The sequence below is a fragment of the Labeo rohita genome, chromosome 17 (assembly GCF_022985175.1).
Source record: "Labeo rohita strain BAU-BD-2019 chromosome 17, IGBB_LRoh.1.0, whole genome shotgun sequence".
Classification (NCBI taxonomy): domain Eukaryota; kingdom Metazoa; phylum Chordata; class Actinopteri; order Cypriniformes; family Cyprinidae; genus Labeo; species Labeo rohita.
In genome coordinates, this window is record NC_066885.1 from 33966065 (window position 1) to 33993117 (window position 27053).

General features: G+C 36.7%; 3 protein-coding genes across 7 annotated transcripts; 1 reads left to right on the forward strand and 2 right to left on the reverse strand.

The window, feature by feature from the left end:
- Positions 1-176: 176 nt before the first annotated feature.
- On the reverse strand, positions 177-14662 carry syncripl (synaptotagmin binding, cytoplasmic RNA interacting protein, like). Of its 4 annotated transcripts, XM_051133436.1 has the most exons (13): positions 14512-14662; positions 11917-12075; positions 10286-10404; positions 8995-9102; positions 8709-8822; positions 5051-5227; positions 4842-4977; positions 3928-4133; positions 2924-3073; positions 2724-2845; positions 2237-2600; positions 2032-2058; positions 177-591 (listed from the first exon to the last, which is right to left on the reverse strand). In XM_051133436.1, exons 2-13 carry the CDS (start codon positions 12062-12064, stop codon positions 553-555), a joined length of 1710 nt encoding a protein of 569 aa, XP_050989393.1. In that variant the 5' UTR covers positions 12065-12075; positions 14512-14662; the 3' UTR covers positions 177-552. The 4 variants fall into 4 exon arrangements, with proteins under 4 accessions (XP_050989393.1, XP_050989394.1, XP_050989391.1 ...); XM_051133437.1 differs by lacking the exon at positions 2032-2058; XM_051133434.1 differs by lacking the exon at positions 177-591 and having other exon boundaries at positions 598-2058.
- A 3086-nt stretch (positions 14663-17748) lies between these two features.
- On the reverse strand, positions 17749-21742 carry zc2hc1c (zinc finger, C2HC-type containing 1C). Its single transcript, XM_051133879.1, has 3 exons — positions 21688-21742; positions 19545-21021; positions 17749-18209 (listed from the first exon to the last, which is right to left on the reverse strand). The coding sequence occupies exons 2-3, from the start codon at positions 20928-20930 to the stop codon at positions 17952-17954; spliced, it is 1644 nt and encodes a 547-aa protein (XP_050989836.1). The 5' UTR covers positions 20931-21021; positions 21688-21742; the 3' UTR covers positions 17749-17951.
- A 125-nt stretch (positions 21743-21867) lies between these two features.
- acyp1 (acylphosphatase 1, erythrocyte (common) type) lies at positions 21868-23922 on the forward strand. 2 transcript variants are annotated; one of them, XM_051132714.1, is made up of 3 exons: positions 21868-21922; positions 22290-22376; positions 23452-23922. In XM_051132714.1, the coding sequence occupies exons 1-3, from the start codon at positions 21887-21889 to the stop codon at positions 23665-23667; spliced, it is 339 nt and encodes a 112-aa protein (XP_050988671.1). In that variant the 5' UTR covers positions 21868-21886; the 3' UTR covers positions 23668-23922. The 2 variants fall into 2 exon arrangements, with proteins under 2 accessions (XP_050988671.1, XP_050988672.1); XM_051132715.1 differs by having other exon boundaries at positions 21869-22031.
- Positions 23923-27053: the final 3131 nt, after the last annotated feature.

Consider the following 27053-nt stretch of genomic DNA (forward strand, 5'->3'; position numbering starts at 1 on the left):
GGAATGCCTGACTTGTCCATGCGAGGCGGTTACACCAAAAACCCGCAGATGTTCTCTAGCCGAATCCAAGCGCTTTAGGTTAACATGGACATTCCGACAACAAAATTGTAGTTAGCACAAAAATATACAACAGCATCAAGCTCCTCTGAGCCACTTCAAACGCAGGAGTAAAAAAAAAAAAAAAAAAAAAAAAAAAAAGAAAAAAAAAAAAGAAAAAAAAAAAAAAAACAATGAAAAAGAAAAAGTGCAAAAACACATCTGACATTGGGGATCCTTGAGAGTCTGAACTTCAGTTCCAGAATGTGTCGTGTTTAGGCGAGGACTATATAAACTGGGGGTAGTAGTGAGAGGGTTTATTTAGACGGGCTCCGAATGGGGAAAACTGGGTGTCCGACTGGGGTTTCGACTCGAGAACTCTTATAAGGTTTGTCAGGGGTGGCAGTATAGGAGATATGCTTCAATACAGGCTGGAATATCATTGGACCTTTGAGTTTGCTTTAACCTTATGAACACTGGTAGCATCCGGTGTAACCCCATACAACAAGTCAGTCTTCATACTACCTGGTCAGGACCAGCCTCGACCCCCTTTCCCTGGAGGAAGAAAAAAAATATGCATGCTTTATTCACACAAACATAAGCAGCGCTACATAATCAAGCTCATGCAGGACCTTCACAACAAAAGCACAGGAGATGGTGAAAATCCAGTTATCCAAGTCATCACAAAATGAGAATGGTTTCAAAGAAATATGAAGACATAAGTGCCAATGAGCGGCACAATGAGTAGCATGAACACGTCCAGGTGCAGGACTGACGTTGCTAAAGTGCACCTGTTACATTCACAATTAAAGTATTTATTTTGCCTATTAAGTTGCTAATGAGCCTATCTTTAGACTAGTTTTATGATCCTCCCTTGTCTTCAGCAAATGAGAGTGTTAATACAGGTGTTTTAAAATCCTCTATTTTAAACTTTACTAACAAAAAATTAAGCATTAGTGTTTAATACTTTTATTTCTGTGATTAATTTAAACCATTTCAAATTAGCAGATTTAAATGCATAATAAATGCAACATTATTTAAAGCAAAATATTTGGACAATCTTTTTAATGAAATAAAACATACTAATGGAGTACGTTTTACAAGAAAATACTATTTTAGTCCTTCTACTTAATTAACACATAAGTCAGTGTTACTTGCTGTTTTTAGTAATTATTTGTGAAATTTACTGGCAATTTCTGAGCAATTCCTTCCCATTTTTCCCCCCACTCATTATTTTTACTGGTATGTTTACATGATGATTTAATATTTGTCCTTTTGTCTGAGTTCATGTAATAAAAACATGCAAGTTTTTAGATTGTTTACTGTTTTTACTCAATTCTGCATTTGGAGAATCTAATTTGCTAAAATAGTTCTTTTGATTAGTGAAGCACATCTAAGCAAATTCTACTGAGGCACCAAAAGTTTATTTATTACAAAAACTGATATTAAAGTAGCTGAAAACCAAAAACAAAGTTGAATCATTTAACAATCAAGAACTCAAAAAGTTGTATACAAACATTTAAATTGTACTTAAATTGCAGTTTTTAACAATATTTTTTACTCCATTTTATTGTTGAAATATTTAAACAGTGTTGGAAAATGGTGTGCTGAAAAAAGCACAGACTAAAAGAAGGTGGTTGACAAATTACAAATCTTCATTTTCAATGCATTTTCAAGCTAACATGTTTACCTGTTGTAGTTTATCCATGTTTTGTGCATGAAATAGACACTGACAGTCAAAACAAGGAAGCAGCGCTAATTAGATGTCACCATTTTGGTCAATGATTTTGTCTCTCTAAAATGGTTTTAACCAATTTTAAAATTTAATCAAACATGAAATACACGTATTTAAGCTTTGTCACTCAGACCTAAGTACAGCTCGCACTACACGAGTTCTTCTCGATGAAGACATTTTGCATATGCAGCAGTCTAAAATAAATCAGTTCACGTAAGTGCTGTGAATTGAATTTCCATGAATGAAAGATAAGTGCAAACCTTTGGTCCATTTCGTCCACAAGGTGCCTTGCATATGTAAGCAATATGAAAAGGAGGGGAAGGAAAAAACAAACGCCAAAACATGTATTTTGATCACTATGTCCTTTGTCAAATTTGACTTAATAAAGTGAGTGCACATCTAGGCTAGAGCGTTTCAAAACCTCCTGCCAACACTCCAGGAATGCTCCACCCACACATCACGTACCACTCGACATCTCTGCTGGATGCCTCCTCTGGACCCTCGGCCGCCTCGGCTGGACCCCGGACCCACGCGCTGAGAGAAACCGGCCCGTCCTCTGGTGCCGGTGGAGCCGCGGCCTCTGGACAGTGTGGGGCCGCGGGCTCCTCTGCTGCCTCTTCCTCTGACGTGAGCTTGAAAGTCATCGTAGCCGTAGTAGGGGTCGTCGTAACCGCCTCTGTAGTTGTGATAGTCATAGCCGTAGTAATCGTAATAATCTTCATAGCTGTAATAGTCGTGGGGATACGAATAACCTCCTCTAGCGCCGCGTCCTCTTGCTCTCGTCGGGGGATGCATATGCGGCGGCCCGTAGTAATAATACTCATCATACCTGAAACAGAAGCGCATGTTTAGGATTAAAAATATAATTTTTAATGTCATTTTTAGACCTTGAGAGCGCTGTTGTGCTATATTTCTCCACGTATGTTTAGGGGAAGTTGATAAGTCATCTTACATTTGAGTTTTAGCAGCTTGTCTCTGGGCCTTTCGCTCTTTCCTCTTCTGATCAGGCGGCTTTGCAAAGACGATTTCAATTTGTTCCCCTTCCAAATCCTTCCCGTGCATTTCAGCTAGAGCCTGCAGAAAAACACTGGTTAAAATCCGTGCATAAATTACCAGCAACCTCTCAAATGATGCAGAGGAAGAGATAATTACCTTAACAGCGCTATCTCTCTCTTCAAAGTGGATGAAGGCGTAGTCTTTCAGCTTTTTAACCCTTTCCAGTTTGCCAAACTGACAGAACGACTTCTCGAGAAGCTCTTCCGTTACTGTGCTCGCCAGGTTTCTTACAAAGAGGACTTTGACCTAAGCAATACGTTCAAAAAAATCTTTTCAGTAAATATCATTTTGACCGTTTATAATTCAAGGCTCTGGCATGTGAATCATTTAACAAACAGGAAGATTTTTTTGCATAAAGATAAAGCTCATGTAACATCTGCATAACAAATGAGAACAAATTACATTCACATTTAAACTCATTCTCATTGCTGTAATGTGTTCAGTGTGAAGTTTCTGTAATTCTCATTATTCTTCTCGCTATTCTAATACAAATTTCTCACAGCGCCACAGATAATCAACCTTAAGCTAATGTTGTCAGTATTTACATTTTATGCACTGACATTACATTAGAAATGCATCACTAATTGCTGTAATGCTATATAAAAGATTATTTTAAATATAGAGCTGACTACGTTTCTTTTTCATTTTCTTCATATCTTGCACGCCACTTTCACTCGCACCACACACCGAAAACCGTCCTCTTTCAAGACACGTAAAGTATGGCATGCTGTGTTTCATTACTACTCATTGATATTTAGGCCTGGAATCATTTTCCAGTCATAGTCTGTGTTTAGCACAGCAATGACCTGGAGTGGTGAAACAGACTGCAGATTTAAAAGATTTTAAAACCTCAAAAGCAAGTCTGAAGACAAAGGCGTTTGTTTTTTTTAGTTCTCAGAATTAAGGAATGTATGTGTTACATTGTGCAACCATGCAAGTGAACAAACCCACAGACAGAGATGATATCAGTGACAACTGACACGCAAAGTTCAGACATATTGTTATCACGGAATAAAATTACTCATCACGACATAAAATTTTGGTCTTATCGGCATCCACCTTGCTTACTTTTGCACTGCTGTTAGTAGAAACCAACGTACCTTAGCCATGACCTCAGGATCGGGGTCTTCTATGGGATCAGCCCATTCTACCGTCACCACATTCCCCCAAACCTTCACTTTGCCGCTCATTAATCTGCGCCGCGCCTGGGCTGCCGTTTTATGATCCTCGTACTCTAGGAAGCAGAAGCCGCGATTCTTCTTTTTGTCATCAGGCTGATGATATAAGATGACGTCGTTCAAGCCCTCTGTTGAGATTCAGGATGGAAAATTAATTACCGAAAACTGAAGTTTGTTTTCACACAAATCCATCACAAACACTTGACTCTTCAGTCAATCAAAAAAACTAAAAATTGATAAACTCATTGCAGACGTTCACTTCTTCTGAATGTACTTTCAGTAACAAACTTCAGTATATTTTGCTGTTACAATAACAAATTGGAAAATGTGCCAGATTACAAAACAGATCATTAAAATGAACAAAAGCATTCCATTTAAAATAGTGCTGAAATGTGTTCGAAAACTACCAGTATTAATGTTCTGAAATTACTAAATGACAGATTTAATGCTTTATCACTACTATCGCACAATTTTATTATTTTTATAATAATAATAATGTACAAGGGAAAGAAAAAAAATAAAATCTGGTCATTTTAGAGCATGTACTATCCATGTGCAATTTGGATATGCATTTTATATTTCTTTTGCACAAGCATTTCATAAAAGTTTTTTGTTAGAATAGAGAAAGAATCTGAAAAATAAAACAGAATCAGGGTGGTCCTGTGCATGCACATATGCACAATATTAAGTGTACTTTGTCTTCGCACAAGCAAAAACTGTTTCGCTGTTTTCGCAAACTACCTGTGTTGATATTCTTGATAATCGGTAAAAGCGATGTGTCAACTCTAATGCACACACATACAAGTATCTCGGCAGTTAGTAACACCAACACTTACCAGTAACTTTGGCAAACTCCTCCACAATCTGCTCCTTAGTTTTGCTCTTGGGGATGGACCCCACAAAAAGACGATTGTTGGCAACAGAGATGCACACACCGATGTGTTTCCCAGGGCGAATTTCATTGTTGTTACACTGCAGGAAAATTACAGTCAGAATCCAAAAAACTAAAGGCTAGAAGGACAGAAACGATCGGAAGATTACTTACGAGTTTGACGGCTTGCTGAGCGGCCTCTTTAGTGCAGAAGGTGACGAAGGCGTATCCTCGGTTCAGCCCGCTGAGCGGGTCCATCATCAGACGCAGATCCCATATGGGTCCAGCTTTCTCAAACAGAGGGACTAGCTCATCTTCAAAGAGATCTCGGGGGATCTTTCCTACAAAAATCTATGAGCGAAGATACGAGTTCAGCCATAGTACACAGACTGATGTCCATAAATATAGTACAGAGCCTATCCTACTGAAATAAACTTTATACTGTCAGCTAGGGATGCACGATATTATCGGACTGATATCGGAATCGGCCGATAATGACTTCAAATGTAAATATCGGCATCGGCCCGATATGAAAAATTATGCCGATATGTTTTGCCGATAAGATGAATATGTTAACTCACATGTGCTAAGGGTGTGCTAGGGATTAGATCACGTCAGCAGTGTGGCTCATTCTTGAAGCAAAGTTTTGACTGAATGAGGAGTAGATTCACTGTTTTGTATCGCTGCATTTAAACTGAGAATACACATACAGAATGATGCATAGCAATAGCACGTGCAGTGGCAGCAGCGGCTATAGGAGAAAGCGCGCTGTTGTTCCATTTGGGATAATTTACTGTTGCCTGTTTCATATCCAGTCACTAGATCGCTAAATGCACATTTTAAATGGTTTTATGGTGCTCTTTGTTGTATTTTGAAACCCAATGGCTGTGTTTGCACATGACATGATCTGCATTTAAAATAAAAAGTAATTACGGCGCGCGGTCAGTGAATTCTCTTTCTTCGGCGGCGCAACGGCAAAACACACTGTTGCTCATATGAAACATTTTTCGTGAATATGACACAAGTGAGGTACAAAGCATTCTTTATAAGTTAAATAATTGGTTAGCAGGCAAATGTTAGTAGCGACCATACTTTTGGATTCATGCAGTTCGAGCCAATACATTTAAAGCCATAAGCGGCTGTGTGTCCTGTTTTCCCGGTTGGTCACGAATTGCCACAAACTTAATAATATTTATAGTTTCTTTTCACAAATCATCACCGTCTCACCCTTTAATTTCGCAGGTTTGTTTTCTTGTCATTTACTTTTAATCCATGTTGTCGGATCATTTATGCGGGTAAACTGCGTGTGGGAAATAAAAGATTTCGTGGCAATAAATTAAGAATTCGTTAATACGACTTTTTAATTCGTTCCCTTATTTTACAAATTAATAAATTAATAAAACGTAGGAACGAATTAACAAGTTGTAGGAAATAATTATGTTCGTGTCCCGCAGCCCTGTCAGAGCGCAGTGCACCGTATAAAATAATTAGAAATTATAATTAAACATGACTTAGTGACTACATTTCTATTACTTTCTTTCCATGTTGAATGCCTTTGTATTGCAGGGCTCTAGAATGATCAAAACTGTCACTTTTTTTTTTTTTTTTTAAATGTGCAAGTTAAAATTTGACGTGGTCGCACTGCTCCATACAGCGCGGGTTACAGAGTTACAAAGCCGTGGCATATTCAGGATTTCACTGATCACGCAAAGAGTAGTTTTCGTTGTGAGCGCTTCGGGTGTAGAGCCTGGTTTGTATTTGTAGTGTCAGCACGAGCCAGGTGGTGACGGCAAAAAGGACGCGACTATTCTGGAAACGATGGCGGACGGAGGATTTGGTTTTCGAGTAGGGTAAAAGACCGCTTGTTAAACCAGAGAAGGTAAACATGTTGGTATTCTTGTGCAAAAAAAGTGTACTGTTTTGCCAGTTGGTCACGAATTGCCACATAACTTAATATTTTTATTTTCCCAAATCCTCACCGTCTCACCCTTTAATTTCTTAGGTTTATTTTCTTGTCATTCACTTTTAATCCATGTTTTCGTATCTCTTACTGTGATAAATTGCAGGTGGGAAATAAAATATTTCGTGGGAATAAATTAACAATTCATTAATACTACATATTAATTCGTTCCCTCATTTTACAAATTAATAAATTAATAAATCATAGGAACGAATTAAGAAATTGTAGCAATGAATTATGTCCTGTTCATGTCCCGCAAAGCACCCTCACAGTCACCCAGTTTAGTTCTACTTTTCTGTTTTCGTTTTGAAATGTTGTATTCAGATTGCGAATTCGAAAGTGAAAGCATCCGAAGTTCGGCTTATAACATAGCAAAAGTGAACTTAATTTACAAAATTCAGATCATAAATAATGCTAGTCTACTGATGAAAAAGAAGGGATTGAATGTAAACCACTCATTACTATTTATTTAATCCTAACGAATAAGTTATCGTTAAAAACTAACTTTCCAAATAAAATGATATATATCGGTATCGGTATCGGTATCGGCCAAAATGAGATGACAAAATATCGGCATATCGGATATCGGCAAAAATCCAATATCGTGCATCTCTACTGTCAGCAGACCCTTTCCCAGCAATTGGGGATCTGTGATAATGACAGAAATGGCATCTCAGTACTTTCTGGGATTGTTGTCTTTTTGGTTATACTATATTTTGATATCCTTGTCACAGTGTAATTACACAGTCAAGTACGAAATAATATTATTAACAACAACAACAACATCATCATCATCATCATCATCATCATCATCATCATCATCATCATCATCATCATCATGTAGGGTTATGGCTAAGGTTTATTTTAGGGTTACCTGCTTGTAATTGTATCTAATTTGCTGTCATTTCTATAGTGGAACGTGCAACAACAACACTGTAAAATAAAGTGTTACCAACTTTTTTTTTTTTATTAAGAGAAAAGATCTGGCACCCATTCATTTCAATGGGCATTTCGGCCTTAAGAGCAATTTTAACCTTATTAGGTGTATGCATCATCTTTTGCGTGAAACTCTTACGTTACAATCACATTACAATCATAATCATTTCGAATAAAGACACTGTAGGCCATTACAAATCTAATTAAATCAGTATCAAAAAGAAAATTTTGCACTGCACAAGTAGAACAGAGTCTTCATCTAAAGCAGCATTTAGATATATTTATGCTGTTTAATTATTACATAATTCTATGAGACTAATGCTTTTAAAATAATATTTAGAAAAACTAAATCTGAAGTTTTTAAAATACTTTGAACATGAACTCAAAACTGCCAACAGGTGGTAGCAATTCAACTGATTCATTCAAAACTGATTCGTCTTTATGAATGGATTGATTTGTTCAAAAATGCTGATTCAATCAGGAATGAAACACTGTGGTTTATACAAAATGTATACATTTGTAGAATGCAAATTTTAGGGATTGTGCACGAGTCAATTACTTCTACTCCAGCAAGTAATCAGTTAAAACACTGTCCAAATTGACAATAATGAAGTATATTGTTAATCACCTAAAACTCACTATTGTTTACAAATGCAAGTGACAGTACTGTGAACATGACACTGATATGATGCCGTGTGCTTTAAAATAAAGCCACATGCAATACTATCATTACTTGCTATTACTGGCAGTCTACTTCTGGTTTTTATGCAAACTCTAGGTGAGTGTTTTAAAGAACTGATTAACAAGTCTAAGAAATGGATGGCATGCAGTGCATTTTAACAGCTTCAGAACATAATCTAAGAAAAAATGCAGAATAAAACAGACATTCATCACTCACACAAACTAGCAGCACATTTAAACGACCACAGCACTAACCTCTGTGCCGACGGTGGGCTGAACTCCAGCATGGGTCGACCCTGGAGGAGGACCGCCATACTTGCGCTGACCTGTCGTCACATCAAGCGTATAGCCAGTTCTCTCGAGCAAAGCCTGTGAAGAAGAAAACAAAAACACTCGACCGTCAGACAGTTACTGGATCAATAGAATGGAAAGAATAAGCAACAAAGAGCTAGACAGAATGAACAATAGATAAACAGGCAGAGAGATCAATTGAGTTTGTGAAATAAAAAAAAAACCTGACTAACTGGCTGCACAGACTTACTTTGATTTTGGCCTCATCTGGTCCTTTAGTGGAGTCTGACACTTTGGTCCCCTGTTTCTCCCTCTGCCTGTACGTCTTCATCACTCCACAGAGGAAGGCACTTTTATTCTGTTCAAAACATTAGCAATGGGTGAGCAGGTGTGTTTGTGCGCCAACATAATAAAAACCAGGACAATAAGGTCTGATCGATGGCCCAGGACAGCTGACTCTTTGGTATCGCACTTCAACAGCCAAAAATAATATGGAAAAATATTCTCGTAAACACAGCCTGTTATGTATTACGTGAACATGAACTGTTGAAAATCAGATGCGTGTCATTTTTATTTAATGCCCTGTCAGCATCTTAGGCTATTTTCATGGCGAAAACAATTCAGAGCAGCAAACAAACAAACACAGGTTACATTACGAAAGATTTTTTACATTAACATATAATAAAAATTCTAAAACTTTTTCTTTCGAAATTATACAAAACTCTTTAAGCATGTTCACTTCATAAGAGTTTTCGACATAAGCAGGACAGTCCAATAAAATGTTTGACAGAAAGGGGAATCTTGCAAAACATACATTGAGTAGGGCCTTCACCTTTAAGCAAAAAATGCAAGGGTCAGTCTTGAATGACCTATGCAACATCTGGTAAATACCACTTGATCAAATTTAGTTTTAAAAGAGATTAAAAATCTGTTTGAAATTTCCAGATGGATTTCATGTAATTTCACGGAGAAAAATCACACAACTCTTGGATCAATATCTTCTGTAGCTTTAATAAGGATTAATCTACATTTCATTTATTTTATATTTGATTATTAAATTTCAGTCCTTGAATATTACTGTTAGACCTACCTGAAAACTTTTTTTTTATTTGTATCTTTGTTCTATTGCATTTATTTGCACTATTGCTTTTGTAAATATATTTGCTCTTTTTTTTTTTTTCTGACTGTGTACTTGCCTTTAGGGATGGTTGAACTAACATGTAACAACCATATTTATTATAATACAAGGTAACATGGGTCAGAAATAATGAAAACAACAATAGTGAAAATTAGCATTGAGGCCTGGGAATAGTCCTCAATATACTCAGTTCATTTATGATAACTACAGTTAACTACACATTTGTTTTACCGTATGCAAAACAGCACTACAAATCAATGAATGCAAATCAGTTTTTTTTTTTTTTACGTTAATGCATATGTAAATTTTATAGTATGAAATAACAACAAGTGCCCAAGATAAGTATGAGTGTTCTCGGTACGTTCGGTGTGCGACTGCATTAGTTTGGCCTTCTCAAACATACCTGAACATGTGACAGGTCGCTGTCTTTAAACTGCAGGAGAACTTGCAGCGCACCCTCTTCATTGAACTCTTTCAGAGCTTCAATCGCTCGATCATCGAGATCGCTGTGAGACACGAGTCCTGCACAAAAACACATACTTATCACACTACTACAAACTGTTAATACATTTACCTTCACTGGATGATACCAGACACGATTTTAAAATCCGCATGAATGCTGTGATGTGAACCACTGCAGTGCTTTCCTCAATTGATGTCATGTGTAATTTGACACAGTAGAGCAGAGCCATTGACTGTATCTCACAGACACAGCGCTTTATAAGCGTTAATCATCTAATCAAGACCAGCTGCTGTCATTGTTCCCGCATGTGCGCGTTTGGCAGCGTGCTTCCTCTGACGCCAGACAAGGAGAACTCATATTGACGGTCTGATTTGTTCTTAAGGTTCAGATCACAGTTCATTCAAAATTAGCAATCAGTTAGGCTGATTCTAATATTCACATTCTTAGCTACTTAAATCATTACTGGCTCCTTCAATATATGACATGTGGCGAGCCAACAACTGCATTACAGTAACATACATACAGCAGGACAAAACACTGGCTTCAGTGATCTGTTTGCATAAACTGCTGTAACAGTCATTAAATGTCAATAAATATGTAACAGTAAGATTAAAGAGACAGTTCACCAAAAATGACAATTGTTTTTACTCACCCTCAAGTTATTCCAATTTTTTCTGTTGAACATAAAAAGATTTTGAAGAAAGTGGGCAACAAAATTATTTTGACTTTCATAATATTGGGGGAAAAAAACGCTATGGAAGTCAATGGAGACCAAAAACTGTGCAGTTACCCACATTCCTCAAAATATCTTCTTTTGCGTTCAGCAGAATAAATACATTTATATTTTAAGCTTGGAATATAATTTTGGAATGCAATAAGGGTGAGTAAATGACAATTTTAATTTTTGAGTGAACTATGACTTTAACAGTTCAACAGACTTCCACTTCAAACATCCAGACATGAAAACAGCTTTGCATACACAATACATCTCCAAAGATGGTTCTGCATAGAGGTTATTGGGCACATCATTAGTGCCAGTAGTAAAAAAAATAAATAAATAAATAAATCAAATAATAATAATAATAGTAATAAACAAAACGCCAAGGTCATGTGTTTCACTCCAAGGGCAAAATGCACACTTAAATGCATGTATACTTAAAGTCACTTTGAATAATATGCCCACCAAATGCAGGAAATAAATGTAAAACACTGGAAGCTGTGAAACATGTCAGAAATAAACACCACAATATAACAATAAAGGTTATTTATTGGCACTGATGGTTTCACGAAGGACATTTAACATCCATGGAACCTTCCAAATCCATAAAAGGTTTTTTATAGAAGAAAAAGTTTGTTAAAATTATTAAAATAATCACATGCACACACATAAAATAAAAAAAAATAATAAAAATGTGTTCTTTTGAGAAATCTCAACTCAAAGGGTCTTTGTGGAACCAAAGAAGGTTCTTCTATTGGTTTCAATCACCACTGCAAAACTCCCCATTTTTGGAACATATATTTCTAAGAGTGAACATGCAATCACACAGAGCGTTAGATGGGTAACGTCTCACCTGCTATGTAAATCTCATCTAGTTTGACTGCAACTTTTCTAGGTAAGCCGGCGTCTAGTAGCGTCTGGAAGTGCTCTGAATGGGTAACAGCCGCTTGAGACTCCACGGGTTCATCGGTACCATTTCCATTTATATGTTCCGTGGCCATGTCTCCGGGACCTGTGCAGATGTAAGGGGCCAAATTAATCCAAAACTGGGTCAAAGTTGAGCGATCTGGAGCCTGCTGGCTGTCTTCATCACCACGGAAGTAGAGAGATGCAGAAACACTGCAGGACAAACTTGATTTTACTTACTGTATGCAGCATTTAATAGTTATAAACAGTATTTGTTTATTCTTTTATTATTATGCAACATGCATGCAATTTTATTAGAACACAGATAATCTGTCAAACCATCATTTGGCCTAAGGAACAACATTTACAGAAGCAATTTGTTGTGCTGTTTGGATTTTATTTTGCAAGTAGCAAACATTATTGAGAATCAAATGAGAAAGATTTAATCAAACACATCCCGAAACAAAATAATTAGCAGCCATTAAGACTTCAAAACAACCTTGCATCATTAAATGTTACATAACCATTATATACTGTTTATTGTCTAAATTCATAATGCGCTTTTTAATATTGTGGACTAATAATTAAAAATTGTTCATGCATATAATTTATCAGACTGTATCAGTCCTAAATATATATATATATATATATATATATATATATATATATATATATATATATATATATATATATATATATATATATATATATATATATATATGTATATGTATGTATGTATATGTCAATTTCTATTCATATCTCAGTGTAGTATTCACAAACAGCTGTGAGACATTCCTAGTGGTACTTTCAAAACATTGCTGTTTGTTTGATCATCACAGCCATCTCGACTCATTAACAATGAGCCAATCACTGCTTTGGGGCGGGACAATCCATCTGTCTGACCAATGAGGTCAGATGAAGAAAGTGTTCAGAAAAACCCGTTTGATAACAGCCATGTGCGTAATTCTGTCTGGTGATGCTGATGACAGATATTACTCTTCACTTATAAACTGTGACCAATCACAGCACTTGAAATATCCACTTTAAATTCCTTACTGTACATTTTTAAATTAACAACTTGCTACTGAAAAATAAAGAATTATTCAACTCAAAACAACATGCACAGACCATACTAAATTAAGCCCTTGTGTTAGATGATTCTACTTGGATGCCAAACTCCATATAACTGTTCGTTTCTATTGTTCATAGAGCTTCCATGTCATTACAGAAAATGTACTGTGGAAGTCAGTCTCACATAAAAAACGACTGCAGCTGACATAATCGATCCCTTTTAGTCATATTGAGATATTAAAGGCATTGACTCACAGCATTGCCTGTTTTTTCCACCATAACCTCAATATAGCCAAAAACTAGTCCAAAACGTGTTTTAGAAAGAGAAAAAAAAGCTGTCATTAAAAGCATTTGTTATTAGTTGTGAAACCTGTTGTAGCATTTATGCACAATTATTTTCAACAACTTATTTGATTTCATTCAATAATACAGATAACACCCATGGAGTAATTTTATTGCTAGTTCTGTAGACATCAGCACTCTTGTCTGATCGACATGAACTGCAATATTCATAAATATGGCATTTATGCCATTTTTATAATATTTTAGCCTATTACCATTAACAGAATATTACAGTAAGAAGACAATAGCATCATGTCCTATATCTGTTAGCGCATTTCATCACTCAGACGTCCACGTGTTCCGCCGGCCGAATAATTCCCGCTTCACGAGCATGTGCACTAGGAGATTCTGCCTGTCTACAGACAAAACGGCCATTTCTACCACAAAACCAGTGCAGCTTACAAACCTCTGACAACCCTAGCGCTTGATCATTCATTACTTGATTAAATGATGTGATCGAAACCGTTTATTTACAGAATGTGTGACCGACTGAACTAGCTCATTCCGTGACAAATGTTTACATGCAGCTTCAAACAGGAGTCAGTGTACATAAAATGACTTCTAGTCACGCATTCTCATCGGGCTGTGTCTCTTTGTTGTGTCAGATGCTGAATGACAAGGGCACACTCACTAGGCCACAACACATGAGCTACGTGGACACTCTGCGCTCTAATAAAGCCTGTCTCCAGCACCTCGGAGGAGTCTTTCAGCAAGACTTGACACGTTATCTGCTTTAAAAAGAACAAACGAACACTTTCGCCTCAAACTTTAATCATGGTTGGCCGTGTTAAGTTTGTTTGTTTGACAACGTGTGTGTGTGTGTGTTTGTGTTCGGGGAGGAGGGGGGGCGACATCGTGTTTGATCAGCCAGCGAACAACAACCACATCATGACTTTACCACACTACTTCAACCGTGTACGTGCACAGAAAGCGAACAACAGTCGGTAAATAACGCATAAACGCGCACGAATGCCGCTCATCGGATATGTGATGAGTTGAGCCGCGTGCGTGCCGCCACAGAAGCCGGTGCGATCACTCTCTACTCTCTACTGAAAGCCAAAGAAGCATCACTTCACCGCAAACACAACCGACTCTGCGCTCAGGAAATCTCAAGAGAACGTTCTCATACCTGTCAGTTAATATCTTGGATTATGTTGGGATAAATCCAGAGGGAAATGTACTGAAAGAGGATAAAGTGGCCAAATCCCGCCGTGTCTGCTATCTCACTCTTTTCAATAGGTCTGATGCAAAATGGCGGCCAAACTCATGCCGCGGGAGTTTTTTTTTTTTCCGCTTCCGGTTGTACGGGGTTTCTCACACAGCTATTGGAGGGGTCACATTACACCGACTGCGTTCGGAACGGCATACTGTTTCACTACGTACTCAATATTGCGCAGTATGCTGTATACGGCTTACTGTTTTAAAAACAGTAGTGGGTTTCTAGCTAACTGCTTACTGAGTACACACACTATGTAGTGTATACAACCTAGTACTTTTAAAAATAGTCTCAGATAAAACAGTAGAGCTCAAAAAGCCCTTGTTCTTTTCAATTTAAACAAGTGCATAGGCTCAGGTGTAATGCCTAAACTTGCGTACCTGTATACTGACACTTGAGGCACAAAAGTTTAATCTTCGTCCAGTGTCTGCACTATATCTCTTTATAAGTTATGAACAATAAAACGTCTTTGTAGTCTTTTAAACTGTGGTTGCGTGTATCTCAAACCCCGTCTCACTTTTGTTGCGGTCTCCAGTATTTTTGTTCCTGTCCCAAATGGCACGCTTCACCTGCACTTGCGGTCTTGCCAAGTACGAGTGTCCCTTAAGTCCACGAGACCGTAGCGTGTCCCATTTGTCATTTCAGTGTTCAGACATGTTTTTAACCTGTTAAACGTGTTAAGGCAAGTCATTTGACTTGGCGGCCATCTTTGAAACGCCTCTCGAGCAAGCAAGTGCAGCTCCTGTCTCTTTGAATGGGGACACATCAAATTCTCCAAAACCGTTTACCAAGCTTACGATTCAGTTTCATATTTGAAATCACCAATGAAATCTGACAAGAACTGCCTCGTAAATATTGTTCCTTATGCTTCAATAGCGTTAAAAAATAGTTTAGTGTTAACTTCTAACTGCAGCTCCAGTGACGCGCTGATTTGTCTAATCAACCATTGGCTCTTTCATTAAGAAGGCGGGGCTTCGCGGCCATAATGAGCGTTGCATTTCTCCCCATAAAAAAAATGCGAGTGACAAGTTTTGGCTATTTTATAGTGTTTGGTTGTATAGACCAATTATCTGTTTGTAAACATTAGGGATGCGAAAACCGAAAAAAGACGGCTTTTACGGTTAGAGAATTACACGGATACGGTACAAAGTACTTAGATTTAAAAATTTAAAAAGTATAGATTATATTGATTAGATGTCATTTTCTAAATTTTATTCGCATATTACAAGAGCTTGTCATGCAGCGATAAACACTGTTAAAGAGCCAGTGATTATTTGATTCTATATTTCAAAATTCAGACTTTATTTTCGCAATTTCGAGATTATATCCCACCACTATAGAGGGAAAACAACTCGTTATTCTCTCTTTTCCTCTCGGTTCAGAGTTTATATCCCACGTTTCTGGCCTTTTTCCCCTCAGAATTAACAAACCCACTAGTTTTGTGAAATTAAGTTATAAAGTCCGAATTATGAGATATAAACTTGCATTTGTGAAAAAAAAGTCAGAATTAAAAGATAAAATTTAAAAAATGGTATGTAAAAATGTTAATAGTAATAGTTTTAAATAATATTTCGTGCTGTAACTGAAGGGTTAATACAGTACATCCCCTACGAACAGCATATGTGAATATTATGTAGACCTATTGTTTAAATCAAATGTATGCTTTAAAAGTCGAATAATCATAGCAGTTTTCATCCGTAGTATGTCTGTTAAACGTCGTTTTTTCTTATTCCATGGATTTTATCCGTTCATCTCCACTTGTTTTTCTGGAACCACTATGCGCGCGCAGCTGCAAGTGACGTCACGGCGTTTTTAATTAATTAAATAAATTGTAACATTTATATAATACTGTAGTACAACAAGGAAAATGATACGTAGGCTAATTGAGTTAGTTTCACAAGAACACACATTTTATCTGAAGATCACATTTTATAAATTACATTTTCATAAAAACATTTGCAGTTAATTTGTAAAAGGTGTTGTTAACACACATAGGGCTGAATTTTTGTTGCATTTACACCGTTTTAACCAGCAGATGCCGCCAGCCTCTGGTACTCTCTCCAAGTACCACCCTGGTATTCCAGATCTGCCTTAAAAACATTTAAAACTATCCGAATGAGAAATTAAATTAACCCAAAAATAGACCTAATGCTTAATATATTTACAATCACTGTTATGCTTTGCGCATAATTTTAACTTAAAAATCAGTTCTATACGATGCCCCGAGATCATTTTCTCTGTTCTTCTTGGAGAAATATGACAGCACATTAAAGTCCCAGAACAGGTCTCCCTGTTGTTTGAACATTTTTGTTTTCAGTAAGCTCTCTTGTATCTGTTATACTATGGGAACATAGAAGATCAGCTAACCGATTTATATTGCAATGTGAATGTTAGCTCACTTACACAATGAATATCTCCAAAAGGATCTTGTTTGTTATGGAACTGTTACATAACATCATAACAACACTATTTTCCTAAGAGGTTTCATCCTGTAAAATAAATGCACTGATATGAAAGCACAGAGTGCTAGGATTCACAGTAATCAGCAGTCCGTGGGCAAGAGTAGCCTGTTGTGGAACTGGTATTATTTTTAGCAGTACGATGTCTGGAAAAACTTAACGAATGATTTTAAAGATAATACTTAATTATGTAATTCAATTACTTTGTCCAGCAATGACCACTTTAGTGTCTGTGTACCAAAAACATTTGTTCTCTAAATTTCTTCTTCTTTCTGTTACATCACTACACCAGTAGATGGCGACCAGTGAGTGATTCTCAGCTGAGAGAATAATAGCCCTTAACAAATATCGCAACAATGTATCATGAACAAACATGAGTTTAAAAAAAAAAATGGTATTATATCCATAAATTAGAATTACATTAAGATTTTTTAAAAAAGTGGGATGTGAAATTCATTGAAACCAAAAATCTCAACAATGATCCGTAAACATTTTTCAAGGAATGAACTAGTTAAGTCTGTCACACATCCTGTAAATAACCCATATAAAATAATAAAGTATGACTACTTAAACTATAGGTGAAGTGGGACTACAGTAAAAGCTCTAATGACAATTTACTTGTAATTTTTGTATAGCAAAAAGCAAAGGAAGTAATCAAAAGTGAAAACACTAAATATTTTAATGTGAGATTGACATTTAATTTACAAACATCTGTCATTTAAATCAGTTTTCTGTCGATAATATTTACTTCCAGGAGAATTACTTTTTTTTTTAGTCTAAGTTCCAGACAAAGTGGTTTTAAATAAGCAAATAGCATTATATTTAAAAAAGTTCAACTGTACTCTGTTCAATGCAAAAGCCTCAGCAGCACACAGAGAATTGCTATAGCACACGTCACTGTGTGATCTTCCTCCTGGTGGCGCTGTGTGGTTGTTTGGGAGGTGGTGGTCTGCTCTTGATGTTCTGGCACTTTGGGATGTGCCTCTCTGCCGGGCCTGGGGCAAATTTGCGGCCACAATGAGGGCAGGTTACATATTCTGAGTTTAGGTTTGCGACTGACTGTGGCGGCACTCTTCCAGGAGTGTGAGCTCGACCCTGACGCATAGTTTGAATGAAGGCCTCATGTTTCTGCCGCCAATTGTTCTTCTTAAGCTGAAGATAAAAACAGTGTGCCATTAGTAAAGACACGTATAGTACACAGAAAAATCATGTTATGAAGTAAACATTACCACAAAACACAAATAGGCCTTTATGAAATTGCAGATGACAAATAACATCATCATCATCATGTCCACACCTCGACCACAAACAATGGTCAATGTTAAAATGTAAATGAATGTGCAGTTAAATTAAGTCACATTTGACATTATTTGAGTCCTCACACCATCATATGACTCATGAAGAATTTTTTGTGTGCAGAAAAGTGCAATTGTTTAATAGTTTTTTACTTATTTGTTTATTTATTTATTTATTTTATATTTCTCTTTTTGTGCATACGTTTTCTCTCTTTATGGAGCTTATGAATTTAGACATTAATTTTTTGATATGGGACCATTTATTGTATACCTTTAGACAAAATATATATTAAATAAAATGCAAATATGTTTTGTTGAGTATCATATTTGATCCAGCAGATTTTAATGGCTCATGTAGTCTGCTATAGTGAGAATATGGAGGAAAAAAACAGCTCATTTTCATTCAGAGACTCAGACTAAGCAAACATATGCATTTTGGTATTTATGAATAAATTCTGATGCTTGTAATGTAAATCAATAAGATCTTTATAACAGTATAGCACATTCTTACATAAAATTATATAAATATCAGTGTTTATTCTCTATCTGCAATAATATGTCTTCGTAAGATGAGATTGAAATGATCAAAACATATAATACAGAGCAATCCAATCTGATAATTGTAATGATAATTTAAACTTAATTATAATTTGAGATTCACAATTTTTTCTAAATAATAAATAAAGATTCATGGACAAATAAGCTGTTTTTTTTTCCAGTGAGTGTTCATCTGAAAATATTATTAACACTATCAAACCTATTCTTACATTTACTTGATAATAATCAGATGTCAAGAACTGACACCAAAATAACATGTGAATCATGAGCTGAAAGTGATGTTTGTACAATTACACTAAAAGGCATGAAGTACACTCTTAAAAATAAAGATTCTTTATTGGCATCAATGGTTCTGTGAAGAACCTTGAACATCCATGAAACCTTTCAAAAGCAGGAAAGGTTCTTTATAGTCAAAAAAGGTTCTTTAGATGTTCTTCAAAATGGTTCTTTTAGGAACCACTCACTGAAAGGTTCTTTGAGGAAAACACCATTTTGGAACCTTCGTTTTGAGGCATGACATAGATTGTGTGTGACAGGTTTAACAGCAAATTTGTGCTCATGTTCATCATTTAGAGGCTTTTGCATCTTAAATATGGTACAGTAGGCTTTATAGAGTTAAAAGTGAAACTCTTACTTCTGGGGTTTTGCTCCTGCTGTTGGTTTTCATGAACTCCTCGAGATCTGTCCCTTTGGCTCTGTACTGTGACATGTCAAAGATCTTGCGCTGAGGCCGCTTTTTCTCACACACCCTCATGTGCGTCTCCAGGCGGTCTCGTGCGAAGCATCGATGGCACACATTACACGGGATCAGCTGGTGTGGAGCATCTGGATTCTCCTCCAGACTGAGCTCCACCTGCTGCAGGCGCTTTCCTCTCTGGCTGGGATTTCTGTCCGGGTCGGCCTCCCTCATGAGTTTCGATGTGAGCTGATATAAACCATCTTTATTTTCTCTCCTCTCATGTTTGAGGTGAGATCTGTCTCTTCTCACAGAGTCCGATAAATCTGGTTTTCTCACATCGCAGTGTTCTTCATCTTCATTGTGCAAATACAGGTTGTGTGTTTCCCTTCTTCTTCTCACATTGTCCCATCCCATTCCTCTCTCTCTTCGCCCATTACTCATTTCCCGGCTCCTGTGCGTTGCTGTGTGTTCATACTCGTCCCACTCTCTCATTTCCTCCAGCTTGTGACCCTTTCTCATCTCTGAGGTGAAATGGTGCCCCCTCTCCACCTGGCCACCATTTATCCCCCGCTCCCACTCCTCCCATCTCTCCACATCATCTCTGAATTCCCTTCTTTCACTCCCATATCGGTCTCTTTCCTCATTCCAGTCACCGTATCCATTACTATAGAACCTGTTGTCCTCCTTTTGCTTTTCCAAATATTTTTTATTTCTCTCATCTCTCCTCGCACTATCCTTCCTCTCTTTTTGGACTCTTCTCAGAGTCTCCTCTGCTTTGAAAATCTTCTCCTGGAGCATCATCTCCTTGGACTGGATTTCCTTTGACAGCCGTGTTTGTTTCTCAAACTTCTGTTCACGGTCCACATCGCTCTTTGTCAGATTTCTCCTCCCCTGATAGTCTGAAGTAAGAGCATCTAGTTTCCTTACAACCTTCTGCTGGTGTCTAATAGCCGCCTGATCAGTCAAACATGAGTAAAGTCTCTCTTGATGTTCTGGTTTTGTGACGTTACTCAGGCTGTACGCTCTCTTGTGAAGGACTGGTTTTAGAGGGAAGAGTTTGTCAGATTCTTTCCGTGAAGGAACGTATTCATTCTGCTCCTCCAGATGTATGTGTTTCTTCCTATGGATGTTGTCTGGATGTTGCCAGGGTTGTTGTCTCCCTCTCATGTAGCTCATCTTTCCCTCTTGGTTTTCTAGAACATGCGGTCTGGAGTTGTGATGAGCTCCTGAGGGACTGTGCTGTCTGCTCATGCCCTCTCTGTGCAAATATGGAAGTTTTGTTGATACTGTCTCCTTTTCCCAAAAGTGCTGCGTGAACTGATAGTGTGGCACCGTTTGCATGTTTATGCAGTGTGTAAATCTCAGTGACTGTCTCACACGTACAGCTTTAGCAGGAGTTGATCATCTAATAACAGCGCTGTCCACCTGTGCTCTGTGAACCGATATAAAATACAGGCAATTCTTTAAAAACAGTCCAGGTTTAAATTGTTTTTTTTTTTCTTGTTTCTTCTGTCCACTATATATTTATATTACCTGCTCACTGAGTCTAAAAAAGCTAGTTAACTGCTGGTCTTATACGTTTAAGGTGAGAAACTACAGGCAAAACCATTATTTTTTTCATGCACCAATCAATGTAAGGCTAATTTGCTTTCATAGCATGCCTTCTTTCAGACCACTGGAAAAAAAAAAAAAAAAAAAAAAACATACATAATCTGTAATTTCAATTACAATACAAATCTTGACTCAAACTGAGTCAGAATTCTCTCTAAGCAGAACATTTTACTAACTTTACAGCTTTAATACTCTTCATATTCTGAAGGTTTTAGCAGAGGAATTTTATCCCTAAAAAATATGGTACTTTTTTCAGACTATCGATGGATAATATTAATATTACCGAAAACTTGTACTACAAAAAATAATCTTAATACGCTGTGAATAAGCAGCTGGAGAAAGTATGATGATATATTTGTTAAAATTTTTTTTTACCTTATTGACTAGGGTAAAACCCTCTTAACCCTCTTGGCTTAATCAGCACATTTTCATTTGCACTTGAATGAGATTTTTTTGAGGTTTAATGTCTATTTAGCTTCAAACTTACCGGCTTGTGCTTTCTGTGAATGTGAACCGCTCGATCTACTCAGGTTCAATAAAATCAATAATATGTTTTCAGTAGTGGTGAAGAGTTGTGTTTACACTCGTTGCTTAGAAACAAGACAACGCAAACTTCCTGCATGTTTACAATTGGCTAGTAGCGTCAGACGTCATGCCGTAACCCGGATGACCGACGCGCTATCATAATGACGCTGCGCATGTGCCGTTTCATGAGCAAAACAGTAAGTTGCTACTTCACATGTGAAATAAACTGCATTTGAAACACCAATAGAGCCGATTTTACTGCGGATTTCAGAAACCGGAAAGCCCTTCAATATCGTCCATCCACCGGTACGTTATAGTGTGTATGTCATGGAAAACCTGGACATATCAGTCAAACGCTGTCACTGTTTCTAATGAGATCCAGTGCATTTCCTTGAAAATAACGTCTTAAAAAAGTCATGCAGAATTGTGTAGTGAATAAAAATAGTTGTACTTTCTACTAGTCATGATCCTGTAATCGCAAACCGCTGGAGAAGTTATGAATTTGATGATAAGCCTGTGATCTGAGCTACTGTGATTGATTGAGATGAGCGGTTTGTGTTTCAGGTGATCATGTCCTCTGAAGAGCTGCTGTCTGTAGATTATGAGGTGTTTGGAAGAGTGCAGGGTGTGTTCTTTCGAAAATACACCCAGGTAATGTACTCATGCCGTATGTGGGACTAGCTGCCACATAATTGTGAATATTTCTATATTAGAGTCGATTCTGTCTTTAACATCACACTGTATCAAAAAAGCATGGCAGTGTATTGACACAAATAGTTTAAAAAATGATTTACTATCTAAAGTTTATACAACTGAATGGCTTTTTAGCTAATTAAAACAGTAAAACAATTATGAATCATAATTTGTAAAAAAAAAAAAATAAAAATAACAGGAAAAAATATAACTCAAAAATATTAAACTGTTCTTGTGTAACGGTTATTGTGATTAAAGAATTGTGTGCAATTACAAATGTAAACCTATAGCCTGTCCTGACCAGACATTTCTTCAAAATAATCTTGTCTTGTAAACACAGTTCAACATTTGTTTAAAATCTGCCTTCATAACATAATTCATGTTATAATTCACATGAAATCATAAGAAATCATATTTACATATTTGTTATCTTAATACACTTTTCAAGTATTTATTTTCCAATGTTGCTTCAGGTAATATTATAGTTTTCATTGTAATTTTAGTTGTTTTAGTAATTTTTAGTAGTTTCTTAATGTCTATTTATATTAACTTTTAGCTATTTATTTAAGTTTTAGTCAAAGGTTTTTTATGTTTTATCGTATTTCACTTAACATTTATTTATGTTCAATTAATTAAATATGTTTTTAATGGTTTCAGTTTTAATGAATTCCCATTCTACCTGTTTTCGTAGCTTAATGTGCTCATCTACTAAAAAAAAATCACATTACAGACGTAAATGGGTAGTTAAAGATCTTTTGTGTTGCCTTTAACCTATGGTTTGATGTTGTTCATGTGTTTGTCATATTTTTATTGTTTTTAGTACTAAAATATTATTATATTTCGATTTGTCCTTTTATGGATATGGTTTCTTTCCTTTTTTATTTGTTTTAGTCAGTGTTTATATTAAGGCCTTTTATGTTCTTAAATGATTTTAAACTTTTTTTTTTTAACATGTTGTAAAGCACTTTGCTTTGTAGTGTATGTCCAGTGCTGTGTTGGTCAGTCGTGCTGTTCTGTGTGTGTTGTGTTTCAGTCAGAAGGAACGAGACTGGGTCTGGTTGGCTGGGTGCAGAATACTGATGCCGGGACGGTTCAAGGGCAGCTGCAGGGTCCGGCCTCCAAAGTCCAGCAAATGCAGCAGTGGCTGCAAACCACCGGCAGCCCTCAGTCACGAATCGCCAAAGCAGAGTTCAGTAACGAGCGCGCCATCGACAAACTGGATTTTAAGAATTTCAAAGTTGTTCGTTAATAACAGAACAACTCAATTAGTATTTATTAACATATACTACTTATTTATTTTATTTTTGACCTATTGTCTGTTACTGATAAATATGAGGAAAAGCATGTACCGCAGTACATCTCATTTTAGTTTTTTTTTTTTCAAAATGACTCCTTATTGACATTATATAACATCTGTTTTACAATTTCAGAGTGCTTTACATGAACACACCCTCCTCCTCTAACAAATAAGACGCACAATGCAATAAATCCGTGTTCACTCCTGTTTCTTCAGTGTATTTCTGTTTTATCATAGCTTAGCTTTCATTCACACATTAGTGTGTTTCTTTATTTCAAAATGCAGTACATTAGTGTAGTTGTGTTTCAAATAACTATAAAAAATTATGGATTTTTTTTTAGTAGTTTAACAACACCAAATTATGAATGTATAAATTAGCCTACCAGTGTTCAAGTGAGGGTCCTTCAAAAAATAAAACTTTTCATGTGCACTTTTATCTTTAAAAGTAAAAAGAGAAATATTTTTCAGATGTTTCAAAGGCAGTAACGTTATTTTAATGTGTCACCTGCACAGTAAAAATTGTATGTTTGCATTATTTCTATTAAAGTTGTATAGTATTTGAGGTCTCTAATCAGAAAAGCTTAATCTGTTTCAGTATTAAAAACATTTTTAGACCGAAGTCATGCTATGAGTGTATATATTAATGAGAAGACCTATGGCAAAAGCCAAAAAATACAATTAAAAACTTCTAAAACATAGAAGGAAGTACAATCAACAATAAGGCATTCTGCTGGCTCTAGCTTGGATTTATTTTTATCCCATACCAATATTAATTTGCTCACCACAGAAAAAAAATAAAACAAATAAATAAATAATAATGATAATTCTGATTATTAATAGTAATTATATGCCAACAATAAATACTTTTTAAAAAATATTACATTGAAAATAATAACAAAAGTTGTACTCTAGTAGTTCTAGTTCTGCAACTGGAAATTTCAGGGCCCAAAATAATAGACCCACTTTTGATAGAAAACTGTGGCATACAATGATTCTCACTTTCACACTTGTCATGGTTTGTTAGCACAAAAACTCAAGTGCTTTCACACTCTGACAGTGATTTATCACTAGAGGTCGCTGAATTTCCCATTGTCGGATGCTGCATTACATTGCCACTGCTTTGTTGAATTACTAACAGCTGCTGTAAATTGGAAAATCACCAGTACTGAAAACTGCTGTCAGTGTGAAAACACCTTTACATGGAGTAGACAGCCTACCGTAACTTTTATCACTTGTAGCTTTGTCACATCAGCCCTGGTTAGTGGACATTGCTATACAGGTTGCAGCAGATCATGACTGGGAGAACAAGTCTGCATGTTTTTGTTTGTCATGATTGACATCCCTTCTTTTTGGCAAATTAATATTATAAAGTGTCTTGTGTTTGCTTGGTTGCGTAAAAAAAAAAAGGAGGGTTTTCTAAATTTTATTTTGCCTCCTTCGGTGAAAAAGTCATTTCTGGTCTGAAGAGGAGAGATATCTGCACTGATCAAGTGGTGAGACAGTGATGGAATGACACATTTCTCCAAATCTGATCTACATTTTGGATGGCCAGAGGGTGGGTGAATTTTCAGCAAATTTTCATGTTTGGGTAAACCATTCCTATAAAAGAACTGGAAGTGCACTGGAATGTAGTTCCATATTGGTAACTACAGTACAACCATGTGTTTATGTAAAAATTGTGTACATATTTCAGCAGTATAGTATTGCAAAGATCATTGGTGCCCCTCTCCCCTCCCTTCTGGACATTTTCCTTGCACGATGCTCAGGTAAAGCCACTAGTATCGTGAAGGACCCCACCCACCCATCCCATCGTCTCTTCCAGCTCCTGCCATCAGGAAGACGCTACAGGAGCATCAGAGCCCGCTCAGCAAGACTGCTCAACAGCTTTTTCCCCCAGGCTGTGAGAGCCCTCAATTCCAACCACCTCACCCCCCTCTGAAACCACAATGTAAACTGTTGAAAAACTCGAAACACAATTTTTGCAATTCTGAGTGTGCTACACACAGGTGAGTGGACTGGACAAACCACCTGTAGTAGTGCATTCTTTCATCTCTATATGCACCAGACACTTTCCTATAAACACTACATGTACACAGAAAACACTGTGCACCTCTGAGTGTGCTACCTACAGGTGAGTGGGGTAGACAAACCACCTGTAGAAACACTCTTTTCTCTCTATGCACCAGACACTTTCTTGTTAACACTTATTAACGTTACAAGGACCTAATAAGGACTTACAAACGTCTACTTGTCAACGCACCACAATCTTTTTGCACTGTTTGCATCTTAACCTTTAAATACCTCTTCTGCACATTATCATGCACAGTTATTATGTAAACTACTTGTATAGTCTGTCTTTTGTTATGTGTATGTATAGTCAATTATTTATAGTATATGTATAGTTACATGTATAGGTTTAAAAAAATGTTTCTACGTCTAGTGTATTTATGTTCATATTTATGTTTATTTACACATGTAGCGGAATGACACTAAAGCTTGACTTGACTTGACTTGACTTTAGAAATGAGTAACCCAGATTCTCCCACTGCAACAACAAAACTAAGCTCATCATTTGAGCGCTGGATTATTTCCCCTCTTGAGGAAATTAAGTTTAGGTTTTGGCCGAAGGTACGTCATGATGTGGCACTGTCCATAAAACATACCTCTCCATAATTCTTTGCTCCTATGCCATGTTTCATGTGTACATTGAGCAGTGTGTCTGGTATTCTCCCAGAACCAAGACTCCAGAATGAATGGATGTATTGTGAAAGAGCCAAACATTCCAGGAAATGAGTGTTCCCCACCCCCTAGTCTCCTTCCAAAGCCTAGACGGGACACTTATTTTCTACAGGAGCTTTTTTGGGAGCCCAACCACCCATATGGAAGCCTGCACCAACTTTGAGACCAAATACATTTGATGACGCCAGTACTATAGCAAATGGCTAAAGCTTGCGCTTCATGAGGGCTTAATACTTCGCTTGTCATTATTAGTGAGTTCAGCTGTTTGTACGAGGAGCAATCACATGTTCATAAGAGGCATAATGACAATATGTGACAATATGTTTTATTGGTAGGTTTAGGTATAAACTTGTGGTGCCAGACTTGCCATTGATGCAAAGATGATTTTTATAAACCTTTCTTGTATACATTTTGTACTGTTCAGTTCTTTTAGTTACAGTAGTACATTGATTTTATTTCATTTTGATAAAAAATAACTGTGCTACTAATGAGAGAGTGCAAAAAAACCCTTTCAAAATATGTTTTTACTCCAATTACACTTTCATAAACCTCTAAGCATTTGTTGTCAGGACGGATTTCGCGGGAAATTGCATAGGCCT

What these genes read in the sequence shown, in the direction of transcription:
- zc2hc1c (XM_051133879.1), bottom strand. Translation starts at nt 20,930, where the DNA reads ATGCAAACGGTGCCACACTATCAGTTCACGCAGCACTTTTGGGAAAAG. An exon ending in GCAGGAGCAAAACCCCAGAA is followed by an intron (nt 18,210 to 19,544) that starts GTAAGAGTTTCA and finishes TTTTATCTTCAG; the next exon opens with CTTAAGAAGAACAATTGGCG.
- syncripl (XM_051133434.1), bottom strand. Translation starts at nt 12,064, where the DNA reads ATGGCCACGGAACATATAAATGGAAATGGTACCGATGAACCCGTGGAG. An exon ending in CTCAGCAAGCCGTCAAACTC is followed by an intron (nt 4,978 to 5,050) that starts GTAAGTAATCTT and finishes ATTTTCCTGCAG; the next exon opens with TGTAACAACAATGAAATTCG. An exon ending in TCCAGCAGAGATGTCGAGTG is followed by an intron (nt 2,059 to 2,236) that starts GTACGTGATGTG and finishes TACATATGCAAG; the next exon opens with GCACCTTGTGGACGAAATGG.
- acyp1 (XM_051132714.1), top strand. Translation starts at nt 21,887, where the DNA reads ATGACGCTGCGCATGTGCCGTTTCATGAGCAAAACA. An exon ending in GCCGTTTCATGAGCAAAACA is followed by an intron (nt 21,923 to 22,289) that starts GTAAGTTGCTAC and finishes TTTGTGTTTCAG; the next exon opens with GTGATCATGTCCTCTGAAGA. An exon ending in TCTTTCGAAAATACACCCAG is followed by an intron (nt 22,377 to 23,451) that starts GTAATGTACTCA and finishes GTTGTGTTTCAG; the next exon opens with TCAGAAGGAACGAGACTGGG.